This window comes from Lutzomyia longipalpis, chromosome 4, assembly GCF_024334085.1.
Source record: "Lutzomyia longipalpis isolate SR_M1_2022 chromosome 4, ASM2433408v1".
NCBI classification, from domain to species: Eukaryota; Metazoa; Arthropoda; class Insecta; order Diptera; family Psychodidae; genus Lutzomyia; species Lutzomyia longipalpis.
Window position 1 is genome coordinate 23,147,651 of NC_074710.1, and position 18,456 is coordinate 23,166,106.

The 18,456-nt window shown below is 38.5% G+C and overlaps 5 protein-coding genes across 6 annotated transcripts in view; 3 read left to right on the plus strand and 2 right to left on the minus strand.

Moving 5' to 3' along the window:
• LOC129795035 (probable asparagine--tRNA ligase, mitochondrial) overlaps window positions 1–18,456 on the plus strand; it is a 1,173,171-nt gene that overhangs the window by 53,100 nt on the left and 1,101,615 nt on the right. The window lies entirely within an intron of this gene.
• On the plus strand, window positions 612–3,235 carry LOC129795057 (peritrophin-48-like). The gene is made up of 2 exons (XM_055836085.1): window positions 612–986; window positions 2,291–3,235. The coding sequence occupies exons 1-2, from the start codon at window positions 767–769 to the stop codon at window positions 3,130–3,132; spliced, it is 1,062 nt and encodes a 353-aa protein (XP_055692060.1). The 5' UTR covers window positions 612–766; the 3' UTR covers window positions 3,133–3,235.
• Window positions 4,056–5,158, plus strand: LOC129795083 (protein obstructor-E-like). Its single transcript, XM_055836119.1, has 2 exons — window positions 4,056–4,795; window positions 4,853–5,158. Exons 1-2 carry the CDS (start codon window positions 4,208–4,210, stop codon window positions 5,060–5,062), a joined length of 798 nt encoding a protein of 265 aa, XP_055692094.1. The 5' UTR covers window positions 4,056–4,207; the 3' UTR covers window positions 5,063–5,158.
• LOC129795250 (peritrophin-1-like) lies at window positions 5,445–6,181 on the minus strand. The gene is made up of 2 exons (XM_055836335.1): window positions 5,753–6,181; window positions 5,445–5,689 (listed from the first exon to the last, which is right to left on the minus strand). Exons 1-2 carry the CDS (start codon window positions 6,179–6,181, stop codon window positions 5,498–5,500), a joined length of 621 nt encoding a protein of 206 aa, XP_055692310.1. The 3' UTR covers window positions 5,445–5,497.
• LOC129795018 (uncharacterized) lies at window positions 8,904–18,386 on the minus strand. Of its 2 annotated transcripts, none has more exons than XM_055836024.1 (3): window positions 18,143–18,386; window positions 10,415–11,657; window positions 8,904–9,389 (listed from the first exon to the last, which is right to left on the minus strand). In XM_055836024.1, the coding sequence occupies exons 1-3, from the start codon at window positions 18,204–18,206 to the stop codon at window positions 9,059–9,061; spliced, it is 1,638 nt and encodes a 545-aa protein (XP_055691999.1). In that variant the 5' UTR covers window positions 18,207–18,386; the 3' UTR covers window positions 8,904–9,058. The 2 variants fall into 2 exon arrangements, with proteins under 2 accessions (XP_055691999.1, XP_055692000.1); XM_055836025.1 differs by lacking the exon at window positions 18,143–18,386 and adding an exon at window positions 11,741–12,361.

Here is an 18,456-nt window from a genome sequence, read left to right on the forward strand (position 1 = left end):
TCTAACCTCAAAAGTTTGATCTTAATTTTCTCTCAGAAGAAAATATTTTTCCAAAAATGTTAAAAATTTTAATTCAAGGGTGATTGAAAAAAAGTCAAATTGGCCACTTTGGCCAGCAAAATCCTCCAAAGGTTAACAATCTATATATGTATTGAAGACAATTCATGAGAGTTTTTTCAAGAATTATTGGAGCAGACTTTTGCAACAGAAACCACAGCCTAGGGGGACTAAAGCAGATGATACAAGAAATTAAATATTTCAGCATAGTACTTAAAGCTCTCAAAGAGAAAGAGAGAGACTCAAGTGGCTCAAGAACGAACGAACTTATAATCCAGATCATTGCAAAATAAGCTGCGATGATGACTCATTAAGCCTTTATCACGCGAGGGGAGCTCCCAGCATTGCGCTAAAACTTTGCGCAGGTTCAATTTAGGACCGGAAAAGGATTTGTTTTTTCCAAAATTAATAAATCATTCAACATAATTTATAACGTAAAAAAATCTCTTGAAGATCAGTGAAAATTGGTCAAACAATGAATGGAATTTTCACGAAGAAAAAAAAAAGAATTGGCAAATGATCACCTTCCTGTTTTTTTTTTTTGGAGAGCATTGAGCAATAAGCTCGATTGCGGTGGTGGCCCATTGAGGCAGTAAGCTTTCTGTTTTGAGGTGTGATTTTTTGCCGCTAAAAATTCTTGCCATATCATTATTATCGGCATGTCGTGAAGGGAAGTTAAAGACTAGTTAATTCCTATTTTGGCCGATGAATGAGGTACAATCTTATCGGTGTGGGAGGTTTGGGATTAAATATAAATTCGGGAATATATGTCTTGGCCCGGTTGAATTTGCCACAGTTTTTAAGTGAACCTCAGTGCGGAAGCAAAGGAAACTTTTCCACCTCCCTCGCCCCGAAGAAAAGGAATAAAGTGAGCTCAAGAGAGCTGAAGGAAATTATTGGAATTATTTTTCAAATTTTCACAATGAGAGGTGAGTGTTTTTCCGCGCTGTTTTGTAATGTAAGAAAGTGAAAGAAATGCTTCAAATGGATTTTTGAATTCAACCCGGAAAATTAACCCAGATGTGCACAGGAATTTATTGAAATTTATGTGAAATCTGACTCAAAAATGGTCTAGAAAAAAGAATTCTCAACCGAAATTCTTAAAATTTCAAGTGAAAATTTCTAAAATTCATTCTTTAACCGAATATATTCGATTTCACAGAACTTTCTTCATGAATTTTGATTGAAAATTGATTTTTTTTACAATATATTAAAATTTTATTCATGAAAATTAAAGTAAAATCATGGACACATCGGGGTTAAGTTTTCTTTAAATTACTTCAAGTTATTAAAATGAAGAAGGATATCTGAAACTTGTTTAAAAAAAATACTTCCCTGTCGTGAAAGGGTTAATCAATTAGTTTTTCAAGAAACTTTAAAATTGTGATTTATAGGAATTTAAATCTCCGCCATGAAGAGCTTAAACTTTTAAGCACCCGTGGGATTATTTTCTTATCAATTTATCATATTTTTCAAGAAAATTACGTCAAATGAAAGGAACATTTTTACGCAGTTTTTGTTTCTCTTAAATTAAGAAATTTAAACGAATTTCCCGCGTTGCTTGCTTTCACACCTTTTGCATGATAAAAGATTTTTTAACACATTGGCTATTAACCCATACGTGTCCAGTTTTTTTTACGATACATGATTTATGATTTTTCCAAAACTCATTAGAATTAGAAGATTTTCACAATTTTCTTTATTCTAACGATTCATGTTTCTTTTGTACTGTGCAACGTTTTTTCACGACGGACTTTCCCTTTCTTTAATTTTTAGCGTTAATGTAATTCCTTGACATTTCTTCGATAACATTTGACATTTATTCTAATGACTAACATTTCTTTTCAAACGTTTGACGTTTCTTTTTAAGATGTCTGTTTGACATTTAAACTAACGTCAAATAATTTACGTGTATTTTCAACATTTGATATTTTATTTTCTGTGTTTGACGTGCTTTACCTAACGAATGACGTTTCTCTTTTTTATTAATATTTTACGTCAATTCTATTGCTTGACACATTTCTTCTAGCATTTGACATTTATTCTAATGATTGGCATTTTTTCCACCGTTTGACATTTCTTTTTAATGTGCTTTCGAAGTTTGACGCTAATTCTAACGTCTAACGTTTTACGTTTATTTTCTGACGTAAAAATAAATTTAACTCAAATTATTTAAAATTAAAATGTATCAAATTCAAGATTTTTAATTTTTTTTATTAAATTTTCTTTACAGCAATCGCATCTTTACTGCTACTGCTCGCTCCCCTGGTTATTGGCCAGGAAGCCTGCACTGATGTCTACCCACCCGCCATGTGTCAAGGAATCGTTGAGAATCGCTTCATCAGCAGTTTCCGTGGTTGTCAGAACTGGGTGCAGTGTATTGGTGGGAATGTTGCTAACTGCGGCATGTGCACGGGCTTCTTGCACTTTGATCCCAGTACGCAAACATGCACATACCCTGACTACGCCAACTGCGACATTTATGCTGCCAACATCACCTGCACCATTGGTGAGGTTTCCCGTGAACCCCATCCAAATAACTGCAACCTCTACTTCCTGTGCACGGGTGACGCTACCCCCATTCAGATGTCATGTGCAGACAATCTGCACTTTGATCCTGTCCTGCGCAAATGCAACTTCCCCGAATTGGCTCAATGTGAGACAGTAGCACCACCACCCGGTCCGGTCGTGTGTCCCGATGTTGGTGGCATCAGTCTCATCCCTGATCCACATAGCTGCGATCACTTCTACATTTGCGACTTCAATCAAAACGCAAATCGGCATCAGTGTCCACCAAATTATCACTTCTGCCAAGATCATAGATTCTGCCTACCTATCGGCGTAGCCGTCTGTGCTTTACCGTCGTCACCCATTGAGAGGGTATTCGGTGTAAAACAACAATTCTACGACTGCCCATATTCCGGTATTCACTTCTTGCCCTATTCCGGTAACTGCGCGCAGTACATTCTCTGCGTTGATGGTTCATCACATGTACAGAGATGTGCAGATGGTCTCTACTTCAACCCAACATCACAGCGCTGTGAAGTACAAAGCAATGTGATTTGCCCATACTGAACGAACAACTCCTGGATGTTATACCATTACGAACTAGTCTGTAACTAAACCTCCATATTTGTAAATAAAAATATTGAATAAATACAATTATAGAAAATGAATACTAAGAGAAGTCTGCATTTTGGACCGGTTAAAGACGAGAGATCAGACCTTAGAAATCAAGAGTCGTCTAATAAAGAAGATGTTAGCAGCAGTTGTCTGTTGAAGAAAACTAAGAGGATTAACTTGACAGAATATCCAGGCCTCTCTGAAAGAAATATGAAGCTTCTTTAGTGATGTTGCAGAAGAGTAGGAGTGAACTGGCCAGTACAGTGCAGAAAGCGAACGGAGACGAAAGGACAATAAGCAGTGAAGTATAGTATGAGCAAACGGAGTAACGAACTCAAACTTCCAGTAAGTATCGTGAAAGATTATGTTCGAAACAGAGCAGTTAACAGAAGAAGCTTAGGAGATCAACGTCAACGACTTTCAAGGCTTATCTCATGAAGCTACTTAACTCAGATTTCAGTATCGTTGCAGTTTACTGAGACTGAATAAAAATTAAGTCAAAGAAGACTAAGCGAACGAATCAGACCAGACCTCTACGAAGATTGCTTAAGTCTCCAGCTTCTTTACCAGTTCAGTTTGATTGATGATCTGATGTTAGTGTTGTTGGTTTTGACAATGCTACAACAGCGAAACTCACAATTATCGGAAAGAAATAAGAGATTTCAACATGATGATAAATCGAGACTTTCTTCATTTAGAAAACTTGAAAGACTTCAAACGCAAACGTTTCCACAATGTCTGTTGCACGCGCTTGCCGCAAGATAAGATTACGAACGATGACAGATCAATTTGTTCAGAGCAGAAGTTCTGATGCAACTGATTGTGCAGAAGCTTTTTTTGAACATCCAATTAACTTTAGTGTTATGTTATCGTCTGCATTCGATGGAATGTCACGACAACCCACCAAATCAGGGCACGTTACAGAAAGTATCAACAGCGAACGACCCAAAGGTATTTATTGGACGACAACGACTTTCTCTGTGGTCATTTCTTGTGCTACTTCAACGTGATTATCATATCCACGGAAATGGGGCGTCTTCTCAGTGCTGTGTCCGTTCTCCTACTCATCAGTGCTTCATACGCAAGGGTGGATCCTAATAAAATATGCCAAGATGTTCCTGATCGTAGCTTCTTGAGTGATTTTACGCGATGTGAGAGGTATTTTGTGTGTGTAAATGGGGTAGCTCACACCGGGGAGTGTCCTGAGCCATTCTTCTTCAACGAAGCCACCCAAGCGTGTGACCATCAGCGCAATGTTGCATGCAGGAATTGCCCATCAGATGCTATAACAACAATGGCTAATCCGGTATCCAAGACATGTGACTCCTATGTGAGATGTATCAGTGGTGAAAGGGAAGAAATTAGGTGTCCTGTTGGTTTTATCTACGACGAAACACTCGGACGTTGCAACCTACTAATGAAAGCTGAATGCTTCGCTGCTACGTGCACAGATGCCATGGATCCAAGTACTTTTACCTTTGTTCCGAGTAAAATTGACTGCAGCCGATACTTCATCTGCCACCAAGGGAAACCAACAGTACGTCATTGTGCAGCAGGACTGAGGTTCAATCCTAGCATCAACGGTTGTGACTTGGAAGCTAATGTTGTTTGCACGGTAGGTTCGTAGAATTTTTGTTAATGAATCTATTTAAAGTATTATTTTCCTGAGCAGCCCAACGGACCTCTTCCAGTCACCGTTCCCGAGGAAATCGAGATAGACTGCCCTGAAACAGGTATGACCTTCCTGCCACATCCCAGTAACTGTCGTCAAGCCTACCTCTGCGTCAACGGAACACCACAACTCATTGCCTGCTCAATTGGCCTTGCATGGGATAATGAGAAGGACGCCTGTGTACCTCAGCATCAAACACCTTGCGTCTAGTTTTGCTTACTCCGTTTATTCCTAACTGAAGGCAGAACTTTGTAAAACCCAGCAAAACTTAGAGACAAAAACTGTTAATTCTTTTGTGAAAAAAATAAACCAAATGATAAAAAAAATTAATTTGAATTTCTTCAGTTAACTAACCTCAATCTTAAGCTGCTAAGTTTGCAAGACAGACTTCAAGCTCCAACAAGTTTGACGTAGCTCTGACCTTCTGTATACTTATTAACCTTTATTCTTATAGATCTTGAATACAGGATAACCCAGGACCGTGCAGAATAGATCTTATTCTTATATTTTACAACGTTTCTTGTATTCCGAATAAAGCTAGAACTTAATATTTATTATCGAAAAGACCTACATTCAACAAATAATCCATGAAGATAACGCATTGACACACTTTTACTCTCATCAAGGACTTAAGTCTTGAAGCCTTCAATCCAGAACGCACCTAGCCCTATCTCTCAGCATGCAGGATTGACTTCCAACATCCCAGTGATGGTAGAAGGGGCATTTTTGAATTGACGGTTCACCATTAACGCAGTAGATGTAGGAATCACATTCATCGGGATGAGGGAAGATTGACAGACCACTTCTTGGGCAGACAGGGAACGGATGGGGATTAACCTAAAACGGTTTTAGAGTTAATAAATCAATTGGAAAACGAAAAGAAAACGAAAGAACACCTACTTCGCAGTAAGTATTCTGTGGATAGTCACACTGACTCCAGAAGGGGTTCCAGTACATCCCGGAGACGCATTGGAAGCGATGCGGACGCCCATGGTAGCAGATGTAGTACCTGCCACAGTCAATAAAGCTCTGTAGGAATAGAATTCGAAATGGATTATCCTGACTAGGGCAGTAAATTCCCGCTTCAATGTCTGGATCCCAAACTGTCGTTGGAGTTGTCGTTGTCGTCGTTGTTGTGGTTGTAGTTGTTGTTGGTGGTTCAGTTGTAGCAGCAGCACAGACTACATTCTCAGGCATATCACAAACTCTTGTTTCAGGATTAAACCAATAATCATTTGGGCATTGAGCCCATCGTGGTGGTTCTCCTATGAGGCACAAGTAGAATGATTCACAAGCCACGGGATCTGGAACGTACGTTCCATTTGGCATTCCTTGACAAAGTTCATCAAGGTCTACTTCCTGTGCTGATAGAGGTGACAGGCTCAGGATGCACAAGATTAATCCACTGTAGATTAAAATCCTAATAGCTAGAAAATTAAATTTTATTAATAAACTACTTTGCTGAAAATATTAAAGACTGTTACTGGTTGCTCTGAAGTACAACCTTTCATTTCAGCTGTGATTAACTACAGAATAAAAACTATTTTCTAGTTGCTCCCTAGTTGGTAGATGATGGCTTTCAGGAGCCTCAAAGTAAACTAATCGTTGTGAAGAAAAATGTGGTAGCAATTCAGTTGCTTCAGTTTGTTACCCACCTTATCTTCGCGGCCATAACTATCGCGACATCTTGGTGAAGGTCCCGTGCAATCGCAAACACGCACAGTGACGACTGTGACGCCTCCAGATTGCCATTTCCCTTTGCGATTGCAATCACAACGTGTACAGGTGCCGAAAAAGCAATTAGAAATAATTATTTCAGCAAGCTTATTGACCTTTATCCGCTTCAATGAGGTTTATCCAAAAGGTCAGTATATTCATAAATTCATTTTGCTTTTTTTTTATTTTGAAAATGGCCCAACGGTCTTTTTACAACGGATTTTCTTGAGGGAAGAAACGATAATTTAAATTTTTTCTTCAGCTTTTCAAGACGTTACAGATTAAGTTATTCTATTCATCAGGTATGCCAGAGTATTAGAAACATGGTAAAGGTGGTAAGGAAGACCTTAAACCTTCATATCAAACATGTTATCCTATCCCAGAATAATTAATCTTGAAATATTTCTATCAAAGTTCAATTTACAAGATTGTCTTGAAAATTTCTTGAAACTTTTCATCAAAATATAAAATCTTAATTTCTTCGTTATTTTAATTTTGATTTCTATCTCAGAATACTGACAATTATTTCATTTAAAAGATTAATAAAACTAAGGCAATAGTTCTATGAGAATAAGACTTTTAAAAAACTTCCCTTTAAATGCTTTAAATGCATTTCACGCACTTTTATTGGAAAACTTGGAAAAGAAGTGAATGAAATTAATATTTCAACTGATATGGTTGTTAATTTGAAAATATTCAATTGATAAGATGCGTTAAAACACTGTAAAAAAATATTTGATTGGTATTCTAACGTGGTAAAATCAAGAATTTTTGTGTAAAGGAACTATTAAGCTTTAGCACGTTTGTTCCTAATCTTAACCTTTGGAATGCGGAGGCCTTGGAAGTTACGTAGAATGCGAAGGTGGGGTCGTTGAACGACCCCAAAAAGAAGGCCAATTTTCTCCTAAACTATACAACCTGGAGTTGTCGGGTTAGTGCCTATAGATTCCTTATATAGTCCTCTTGCACCCTGCACCACAAATTCGCCGCCTTAAAATACTTAGAAGGAGATATTAGGAAAAACATTTTTCACAATTTCTTTTTGAGAAATTTGCCAAGAAAGTTAACCCCAACTGCAATTTTTTTTTCACTCATCCCCACATTCCCCTCACTTCCCGCAACGTGATAAATGGCAATATTTCTCGAATATTCTTTATTGTTTTGCACATTTACATGCTACTAATTATGTTTTATGTTGTTTATGCTCTAAGAAATTTTCCGCAGCATGACCGTTACACCAATTTTTGAATTCCCTTCTTCTACATTTTCCTTCATAACTTTTCTTGTGGTGGTCGGATTGAGCTGAAATTCTTACACAACCTCCTCAGATAACCAAGGAACTTATTTCCAAAAGATAGGAACGCTATCTTTTATATTTATTGAGTTATAGCACGAAATATAGCGCTGGGGTCGTTCAACGACCCCGCTCCGCATTCCACCAAGGGTTAACCCTTTTATCTTCGACAAAAATATGCTTAAAGTTAATAAAGGACATTATGCACAAGACATGGGATAAGTACCTAATTCGAAAAAACGGGGAAAACAATTTTGACTCACACAGTCTTGTAGGGAATCAAAAAAGGATAAAGAATCGCCAAAAATTCATTCGTATGAAATTAAGAAAAAAATTGCCTCCATTTGCCATTTTGTCCCTTTCATCGAAGCATTGAAGCATATGCTTGATGCATTCAAAGGGACAAAATGGCAAATAGCGGCCATTTTTTTTTAAGATTATACGATTAATTTTTGGCGGTTCTTTATCCTTTTTTGATTCCCTACAAGACTGGGTGGGTCAAAATTGTTTTCTCCGTTTTTTCGAATTAAGTACTTGGCCCATGTCTTATGCATAATAATGGATGTCCTGGAAAGGATCTTTCTGTTCCTAATTCGTTTCCCAGTTGAAAATTTTCAGTACAATACTGAACTAAATTATAAAAAAAATAATAATAAATCTTTATGCTCTAATAAATTAATTCATAATATGTAATAAAAATGAATTATTATTTAAAAATAATTTATATTATTATAAAAAAAATTAAAATTATTCAAAAAAATAAAAAAAAACTCCCCAAAATGTCTTGACATTCACCAAACTAAGGAAGTACCAAAAAAAATGTGAAAAGGTAACAAATTTAATTTCCTTATCAAAATATCATACATTTGTGTGAGTTTCCTTAGTACAAAAGTACCCCCCTACCATGCCTTAATGTATCTTCGTTGATTTATATCACAAGCGTGCGAAATCGTCGGCGGATCTCTTTGATCTTACAACACCAACAAAAAAGTTAAAGAGCTTCACTTCCGTCTCACGCAAAATGAGTGGAAAAGAAAAGAATTTTTTTTGGGAAATTAATAGTAAAATTGTTTTATTATTACGAATTTATTGAGAAAGTTTCTATTAAACATTTATGCAACCATTACTGCGTCCACTTTAATATCACTTTAAGGGAATTTGAACTGATGACAATGTAGACGGGAATCCCCTTGCAGTTACTCCTCCAGGTCGAGAATACACGTGGCTCGATCTTTTATCACGCACCTCTCCTCATTGACGTCCCAATGGTGGAAGGCCTCACACTGCTGAATGGCAGCTTCGCCATCATTGCAGAAGATGTAGAGATCACATTCGGACGGATGAGCCATTATGTAGTGCCCACGTGATCTCTGGCATTTGGGGGAATTGTTGGCATCTGGTATGGATTCATTTTCAATGGCACAATTCACATTTTCAGGCCAATCGCAAACCTTCTTCTCCTGATTCCAGTGCATCCCGTGCAGGCATTCCATTTGCACAGGTCGACTATGGTAGCAGAGGAAGTATCTGTTGGTTAGGAAGTAGATCTTATTTATTTTAAAGAAGTTTCTTCAATTTGAGGTTAGAAAATCTAAAATGGCGACTGACGCTCTAAGATAAAAAAAAGATGGAGCACAAGCTGTCTTATAGTTTTAATCAAATTTTAGATCTTTAGAAAAATTTTTGTTTGGCCAATTAGTCACGAAAGGGTTAATACATTGTAAAGCATTATTTATAGGAGAAAGAAGTAGTTTAATTTTCTCTGTTTTTCAACGAAATTGATCATCACAAACACATGAAACATTGAAATATTGAAACAATTGACCTTTTCATCGTCTTTAAATGATCTCAGAGGACATTCCTCCAGTTAAAACTTCTTTCTTTTCATTTTGATTAATACTTTTAATGTATTTTTTATATGCAAAAAAAATCAAATTAATTTATTTTTAGGAAGATATTATGTTTCATGTTTGGATCAGGATAAAACTTAAATATGCACCAAAGGGTTAAATCATTTAAGAATGATTTGAATTAATTAATTATCTTCTTAATTATAATAAAATTTAAATATCTATAAAAAGTCTTTGGATCATCTTTTTCTGTTTATTGCAGAATTAACCCTTTTGCGTTGAAAAATGAAACTTTGGAGTCCAAATTTTAAGATCTTGATTTTCTAATAAAATATACTTTAAAATAATTAGATTAGCCTTTATATTTCAAATAACATAGCATAAATATTTCCAAAAATCTCTCATTTTAAAGCTTTAACGTCCATTGGGTCATGCATTGCCCCAAACATGAAACATTACTTTAATTATTTTTCTATAAGTAGAAAATATGTGAAATTAACGTAGGAAGGGCCAATGAAAACGTTTTAGCATACAACTTGTCTTCAAGGAGCGTTCATAGATTAATAATCGAGATTAAAAACCTTATGTTTCAATGTTTCGTGCAAACGCAGAAAGGTTAGGTTAAAAGTCGTTAAGTCTGAATTCAACAAACTAAAATGGCCGAAAGAAACATTTTTTGAGGTTATAAAACTCCTAACTAACCTGCCACAATCAACTGGACTGGGAAGGAACATAAGTGAAGCTGGATCCTTAATTGGGCATGTGACTTCTCCTGGAACAACAGTTGTCGGTACTTGTGTTGTCGTTGTTGTTGTTGTTGTTGTGGGAGCTTCAGTAGTGTCCTCAGCATCCTCACTTGTAGATTCAACTTCTTCCGTTGTTTCTGTGTCTGTTTCTTCGCCCTCTGTGGTTGTTTCATCTGTCTCTTGATTTTCTGGTGTTGTTTCATCTGTTTCTTCATCTTCTGGTGTTGTTTCATCAACTTCTGCTGTTTCCGTTGTTGCTGTTTCTTCTTCTGTAACTGCCTCTTCAGTTTCTGCACCATCAGCCGTTGTTTCACCATCTTCGGATGTTGTTTCCGTGTTTGGTTCATCTGTATCTTCACTATCAGCCGTTGTGTCGTCAAGTGTGGTTGCATCTTGTTCAGTTGTTAATTCAATATCTGTTGTCGTTTGATTACTTTGCGTTTCATCGTCGGTTTGTTCGGTAAGATCTTCAGTAGGAGACGACGTGGTTACTGTCTCCGCTGAGTCTGTTGTCGAAGTTTCATTTTCATCTTCAGTCGTTTCTGTAGCAGTGCTTGCTGTTGTACTGTCGTCTGGTTGTTGTGTTGTAGCATCGTCTGTGGTTTGATCTTCTGACTCTGACGTTGCTTCTTCTGTGACTGCTTCTGTTGCTTCTTCATCTGTGCTATCGGTGTTACCTTCAGTTGTATCTTCTGTGTTTCCTGTATTTGTTTCTTCCGTAGCGGCGTCTGTTACATCTTCAGTCACTTCATCAACTGTTGATTCATTATTCCCTTCACTTGTTGTTGCACTTTCGGTAACATCTTCATCAATTTCTTCAGGCACATCAGTAACATCACTGTTCACTTCTTCCGTAACTTGCACACTTTCAATTTCTTCTAACACATCATCGTCATCATCATCAGCTACAACACCTTCACTTTCTTCACCTGCTACACCTTCATCTTCATCATTATCCGCTTCAGATCGACACGTAAATTCTGAATCACAAATATCCAATTGAGGATTGTAGAGTCCATGAGAGCAACTTGATGGAATTGCGAAGCCATCTTGACATATCAGGAAGGTTCCACATCGCTGTGGATTGGGGTATGTCGTTCCATCGGGTGAATCTCTGCAGGCATCTCCAACACGTGGCAAGGTGAAAGAAACAGTGTAAGCTACTTTGAGGGACACCAGAACCAGTAAACTGAAGAAAACTGTTAAATAAAATATTTTTCAAAAAATTAATAAACCGCGTCCTTTTTTTCGAATTTCAAATCAGTTAAAATCATCTTCGTACAATTTTTCATTGCAAGTTGAAAGTGTTTTTGTCTATATTCCAGGGAGACCACCGTGCGTGCTACCAAAACAACGACTGAGAGTCAAATGAATGAGATTTCCCCTCAATTATCCCATTTAAGACAAAACCACCTGAACGGAAGATTTTTTTATCAGGACTCTAAAACATTTTTCATGTCCCACACCACCACGACACTAATTGCTCGGGTAATTTCTTGTGTCTGCAGTGCCGATGAGCACGTTCAAGATACCAATCTTCCTCCCACTTCTCTCGCACCACATTGACTCCTCAAATTGTACGATAGTGCTGGCTCCCCGGAACAGACTTTTCCGGCTCCTGAATTCAAGCGACACGTGCATTTTTAAAACATTTTTGATATTCTTGCACATTCGTTTTATTTTTCTTAAATTCTTCGGAAAGCAATTTGGAGCAGTTGAAGTCAACAAACTCTCAGTTAACTACAAGACAGGCCATAGATTTCTTGGAAAAACTACGTTTCTGATTGCAATAAGTTCCTCCCCTCAATTTTTTGTTCCTTCTCTTATCAGGTGTGATAAAGAAAATTTTAATTTCTACCAAAATTTTACTCCAACTTCCCACCAAAAAGCGTCAATGAACAGTCGTCATTTTTTTTTTTTTTTTTTAACCCCCCCAAAAACCATGGTAGGTCTAGCGAACATTAGAGTTCATTTTTGACCGACATAACCAAGTACAAAATTAATACAATTAGAAAAACATAGAGACTACACTTTGGGCGGCCATTAATTTCTTGAACTTATAAGGAAATACCATGCCTTTTTAGAAAGGCTACAATTGCAAAAATGGAGTCTGGTTTTTTCATCTCCAAACAGCAGGCTAAAATATCCCTACTATACAGACCAGGACACATTGTACGACAGGATTCCATAAGTTCGGCTCTACCTCCTACATACCTTTCACAATAAAAAAGAACATGATCTACATCTTCAGGCGTATTGCACATGTTACAATTAAGGCTCTCAACAATATTGATACGGAATAAATGGGCATTTAACCTGTAATGGTTTGCAATGATTCTATTGACGAGGCATAAACCCTCTCTCCTAATGCCTGTCAACCTGTGAAACCACGGAGTGAGTCCACAAGAAGGAAGAATCGAAAAACATAGGCGGCCTCTGTCTTCATTTTGCCAATATACTTTCCACTGCAATAGACAATCATCATTGATGGATTTAAAGAAATCTTCCTTTCTAAGGCACACTGGATCACCTTCATCATTAGCAGTAGCCGCTTTTGCCAGCAAGTCTACTTTCTCATTGCCAGTTACACCCACATGGGAGGGAATCCACATGAAAATTACCTCCTTGCCCGAGTTGTTAATTTCTCCAATCATCCTCAGTATGTCACTTGAAATATCTGCTTGAGACTTCAGAGACCAGCGGCTATCAATTTTCTGTAAACTCGACAATGAATCACTCAGGATAATTGCTCTTTGCAGATTCCCATTCGAAGTAAGAACTCTTTCTAGTGCCATTTTAATTGCCACCAATTCCGCCGTGAATACAGAAGAGCAGCGACTCAAGGTTCTAGCATCACCAAAGTCAAACGTCTCATCCCACAACGCTGAAGCAACGCCTTGTTGGGTTTTAGACCCATCTGTATAAATGACATGAGACATTTCGCTATTGAGCGACAAAAGCTCATTTCTGACAAATCCATTTGCATAAATTTGCCACATGTCCTTAGGAAAACTTCGCAGCTGTTCCCAGATTATAGTACAGAATTGAAATTGTGGGCGGTCAGTACTGAAATGCAGATTGTCATAGGTTTTTACATTTATTTCATTCCAACCAATTTCATCTAGCCACTTCATTATTTCAGTAAATGGGCTTTTTGGGCAGTTTTGCTTGATATACCTCAAGTCTTGCCACAACTGTACATCTCTGTCCGATGACCTGATTAGAAACCTTTCTGCAACAACTATAAATCTAAGATCCAACGGGCAAATACCTGCAATCACTTCAAGGCTACCTGTATGCGTGGACGTCATAAGACCCAAACAGATTCTCAACGATCGCCACTGTATTCTGTAAAGTTTCATCATATGTGAATTAGCAGCTGTCCTGAAGACCAGTGATCCATACTCCATGACAGATCTTATCGTCGTTACGTACAATGTCCTTAAGACGGTCGGATGTGCACCCCACCTAAGACCACAAACAGCCCGCAGAAAATTGACTCTCTTACTACAAGACTCCGCAACCGCTCTGATGTGTGCTCCCCAGAGACACTTGCGATCGAACACCACCCCCAGATATCTAAATTTCTCAACAAGAGGAATGACATTGCTACCACATCTTACCTCAAAAAAGGGCAGGACATGTTTTTTTGTAAAAAGCATGGCTACAGATTTTTGAACTGAAATGGACAGACCTCGTTTTATTAGAAACGATTCAATTTTCAAACATAAGTTTGAAAGAACGTTCGCTATGACTTGAGGGTCCTTGTGGGCAAATCCTATTGCAATGTCGTCTGCATACTGCAGAACAAGACAATCCTGGGAGATGGTATTATCAATGTCTCTGACATAAAGATTATAACAAAGGGGAGCTAACACTGAGCCCTGCGGTAAACCGACGGATCCTGATCTGCTTAAGATCTTACGATTGCCATCAAAAAATTCCAAGCACCGCTCAGAAAGTAGGCGACTCAAAAGCACGCCAATGTTCTGAGGCAAACCAATAGATACAAGATCCTGGCATAGCACATCGACCAGCACCCCATCATAGGCTGAGGATACATCAAGGAACACACACCCTAGTACCTTCTTTGCAGACCAAGCAATTTGTATCTTAGCGCTCAGCTCGGCTAAACAATTTTGCGTACCAAAACCTCTACGAAAGCCCATTTGGGACTGTGGGATTAGATCGAGATCTGTTACCCAACTATCCAGACGTATCAGAATTAGCTTTTCAAAAACTTTACGAACCGCAGATAATATACAAATTGGTCTATAGTGTGCAACTTCAGACCCATCCTTATTAGGCTTGCGTATAGCGATAACTCTGGCAGAGAGCCATGGATTCGGAATTATGGCAGAGCTCATGAAATCATTAAAAATTCCAATAAGCACTTCAAGCCCATTCCTCGGCAGATTTTTCAAGAAACTCACTTTTATTTTATCCAAGCCAGCGGACTTATTTTTCGTGGAGTTGAGAGCTGATTTTAGCTCCGACATGGTAAAAAGAGACCAGTATTGCAAATGTGATTCACGACCTTCTGGGGCTGTCGGGGCAATGTGATAGGGTCTACTGACAAAGGGAGGCGCAAGTTTATCAGCAAAGTTTTGGAACATTGACTCATTCATATTTGTATTTCTACTTCGGCTTTGACCGCGGAATGATCTCGCCATGTTCCACAACTCAGAAAGGGAGGTGGAACTTGAAAAATTCTCACATCTCTCACGCCAATGCTCACTTTTCTTTTTACGGAAAAGCTTTCTAGCTTGGGCATCTCTCCTACGGTAAACTAGAAAATTATCTCTAGTCCCTGAATTACGAAACATCGTAAAGCTTTCGAGTCTCTCGTTCCACGCTGCCACACATTCTGCATCAAACCACACTTGATCCCTGTATTGCACCTGACTATTGCCACTATTTGCTCTACCTGGTCTTCTGTTCTCTGCTTCTTTAGCTGAGTCCCACATTAATTTGTTTAATTTTTCAAGTCTTGCTATAGGACATGGATCACTCACAGTAGCTAAGGATGACTCTACTGCCTCTTTGTATTTCTTCCAATCAACTCGCGCATCCCTAATAGAATCCTCATCTACTACCTCAGTAGGCACATTTCTATTTAAATAAGCAAAATTGATTAATAAGGGAATGTGATCACTGCCCAAGGTTTCCTCAAACTGATCCCAACTTGAATCTAAAGCAATATTTTGTGACACAAATGTTATATCAATAGCACTACTAGGAACTGGAGGACAAGCAATTCTCGTTGGACGGCCATCATTCAGAACCACGAGGTTGTTATTTTCGCACCATTCCTGAAGGGTACCACCTCTCCCATCTTGATGGGAGGAACCCCACAGCGCATTATGTGCATTAAAATCACCCCCAACGATTGTACCAAACACATTTGTTGAAAACACCCGATTTAGATCAGAAAATCTAATTGCCGAGGAGTTTGGTATATACACAGACCACAACGCAACGCTTTTGTTCGCTAGAACAATATTTACACCAACCATTTCTGCTTGCGTGTATTCATCGTCAATTATTGCTATGCGTTCGCCTCTTAGAGAGTTCTTTACGGCAATTAGAACTCCCCCACCTCGATCAGTTCTGTCATTGCGAAAGAGAGAATATCCGGGTATTCTGATTCTACAACGAGGTGTAATTTTAGTTTCTTGGAGCAACACAACATCAATATTAAGACGCCTACAAACAACAATTAAATCCTGCAATCTTCCTCTAAGACCATTTATATTCCACTGAAAAACTTTTATATTTCTTAGACTTGATCTATCCATTAATTACAGAAAAAGGTAAAGATCTTAGGCATAAACTCATTAATTCGTCTCTCAATCCAAGGAAGGATAATTTCTTCGACAAAACTCATAAAGCCAGAACCGAAATTAAAACTACTGAAAAAGGAAAACACCATTTCTTTAAAACCACCCACATAAGATGCTTTCTTTGACTCCTGTTCCTCAGGAACTTCACTTTGCTGTTCCGTTTCCATTGCCTCCATTCTTGCAGCTGGCCTCTCACTTCCAGGCTGCCTGATTTGGGTTGCATTTCTCGGATTCTGCTTATCGTACTCAGCTGCCCAGCGGAACATTGCATCATCGTTATTCGTACCAGTGTTCTGATTGAGTTTCCTCTTCCTTATGGCACCACCTACTGCTACACCACTTGAACTACCTGCCGTAGGACCTGTGGCACCACCTACTGTAGCACCACTGGTTCCACCTACTATGACACCACTTGCATCACCCACAGCTCCACTTACTGCACCACCAACTGCCCCGTCTACTGCATTACCAACTGCCCCACTCACAGCACCACCAACTGCACCTTCCAGCATTTCATCGTCTTCCTCTTCAGGCAAATCAGAGTCGTCATCGTCATCATGCACCACGTAGAGGCCATTGTACCTGTTCTTATGAACCACAGCATTCACACTAGGAAAATCTTTCTTATAGTTTTGCGGCCTATTTCCTCGCAATTTTTTCCTGCTTGCCATTTCGTTCATTTGCCAAGCATTTTCATTTTCAGAAGCCTCGGGTGCTCCAGACTCACGGCTAGCCAAAGCCTTATCAACTTCATTTTGCCTGATCATGTTCACTTTTGGGCAATCATGGGTTTTTTCTCTGTAAAAAATGCGACAGTTTGGACACAAGAAGGTGCTAGCTGCACACTCCTTAAATTCTTCCTCATTCTTATGACGGAGGCCACATTTTTCGCAACGTTTCTTGTTGGCACAATACTTCTCAGTATGGCCAACCATCAGGCAGCATGTGCATCTCATGATTTTCGGGGTAAAAGCATTTACTTGCAAACGAAGTCTCCCAATAAGGAGCACATCCGGAAGGGTATTTCCTTCAAAAGTCACTCGGACAAATGGCGTTTTCTGAAAAGAAGCATTTCCTTTATCATCAACCACCTTCTTCTTCAAACGTTCCACCTCCAACACCTTGACGGGTTGGTCAACACCGTTGCAAACTCCTTGGCCACCTTTCAGAATATCAGCTGTGTTGATGTGATCATTCAACACAACTTTCCCATCAATCTCAACCTTTTTAGCCGGGACATAAATAGAGAATCGTTTAGAGAAATCCTTATTGAAAGGCAAATGATTGGCTTCTTTCTTAGAGTTAAACTCAATGCGTAGCTTATCGCGATTTACGGGATCAATTGTCTTAATCGACGCATATTTGCGGAAAAGATCATTCGAAACCCTGACAACATCGAGAGAAAATTTCTTCATGGCTCGCAAGTAAACAATAAAAGGACCCTGAGTAGAATCGCCGTATTGTCTTATTCTTGGGATAAATTCTTGATCAACATCCATCTTCTTGCGCTCATTCGAATTATCTTCCTTCTCAGTCTCACTATCCAATGCTTCACCATATGCTCCCGCGAAATGTAAGAAAACTTTAGGGTTTTTTCTGGGAAAACACCCGAAAAAAAAGAAAAAAATCTCAGTAGAATTAATCTAAATCTTGCCTGAGTACAATGAAGTAGATTTCATATAGAAAAAATCCCTGAAAATAGGAGAAAAAGAAAAAATTAAAGCAGCTATGACACACTCTGGGAGATGTTAACTCTTCGAGTAGCGCAAAGCGAATGAACAGTCGTCATGAGTTGTGTAAGAAATAGCTTCCTCGCCTTATAGCACCTTCGCGTCACTTACCCGGCATTTTGACGCCTCGATCACATTTGCAAGTTGTTTTAAAAACAACAATACGCGTGGGCATGAGGATATCCGTTAAATTACATAAAAAGAGCTTCTCTGACTTCACTAACTTAACGTCAGATCTTCAAGCTTCTTCCAAGATCTTTCAGAGAAATGAAGTAAACATTTTGCTTCAATTAGGCTTATTATTGTCTTGATCTATTTTAATAAATCCTTTAGATAAATGCAAAGAGTCTGTTGTGAAGTAGTAGAGAATCTTCTGATTGATCACTCCGTCAAGACATCAAGAAACCAAAGAGAAAGAAAATTGT

Bases quoted from the DNA above. Each gene is read 5' to 3' on its own strand.
- LOC129795083 (XM_055836119.1), top strand. From the start codon at position 4,208: ATGGGGCGTCTTCTCAGTGCTGTGTCCGTTCTCCTACTCATCAGTGCT. The intron at 4,796-4,852 runs GTAGGTTCGTAG...TTTCCTGAGCAG, and splicing joins AAGCTAATGTTGTTTGCACG to CCCAACGGACCTCTTCCAGT.
- LOC129795250 (XM_055836335.1), bottom strand. From the start codon at position 6,181: ATGCCAAATGGAACGTACGTTCCAGATCCCGTGGCTTGTGAATCATTC. The intron at 5,690-5,752 runs GTAGGTGTTCTT...AAACCGTTTTAG, and splicing joins CACAGAATACTTACTGCGAA to GTTAATCCCCATCCGTTCCC.
- LOC129795057 (XM_055836085.1), top strand. From the start codon at position 767: ATGAGGTACAATCTTATCGGTGTGGGAGGTTTGGGATTAAATATAAAT. The intron at 987-2,290 runs GTGAGTGTTTTT...TTTTCTTTACAG, and splicing joins TCAAATTTTCACAATGAGAG to CAATCGCATCTTTACTGCTA.
- LOC129795018 (XM_055836024.1), bottom strand. From the start codon at position 18,206: ATGCCCACGCGTATTGTTGTTTTTAAAACAACTTGCAAATGTGATCGA. The intron at 11,658-18,142 runs GTAAGTGACGCG...TTTATTTAACAG, and splicing joins TCGAGGCGTCAAAATGCCGG to TTTTCTTCAGTTTACTGGTT. The intron at 9,390-10,414 runs GTTAGTTAGGAG...CCTAACCAACAG, and splicing joins AGTCCAGTTGATTGTGGCAG to ATACTTCCTCTGCTACCATA.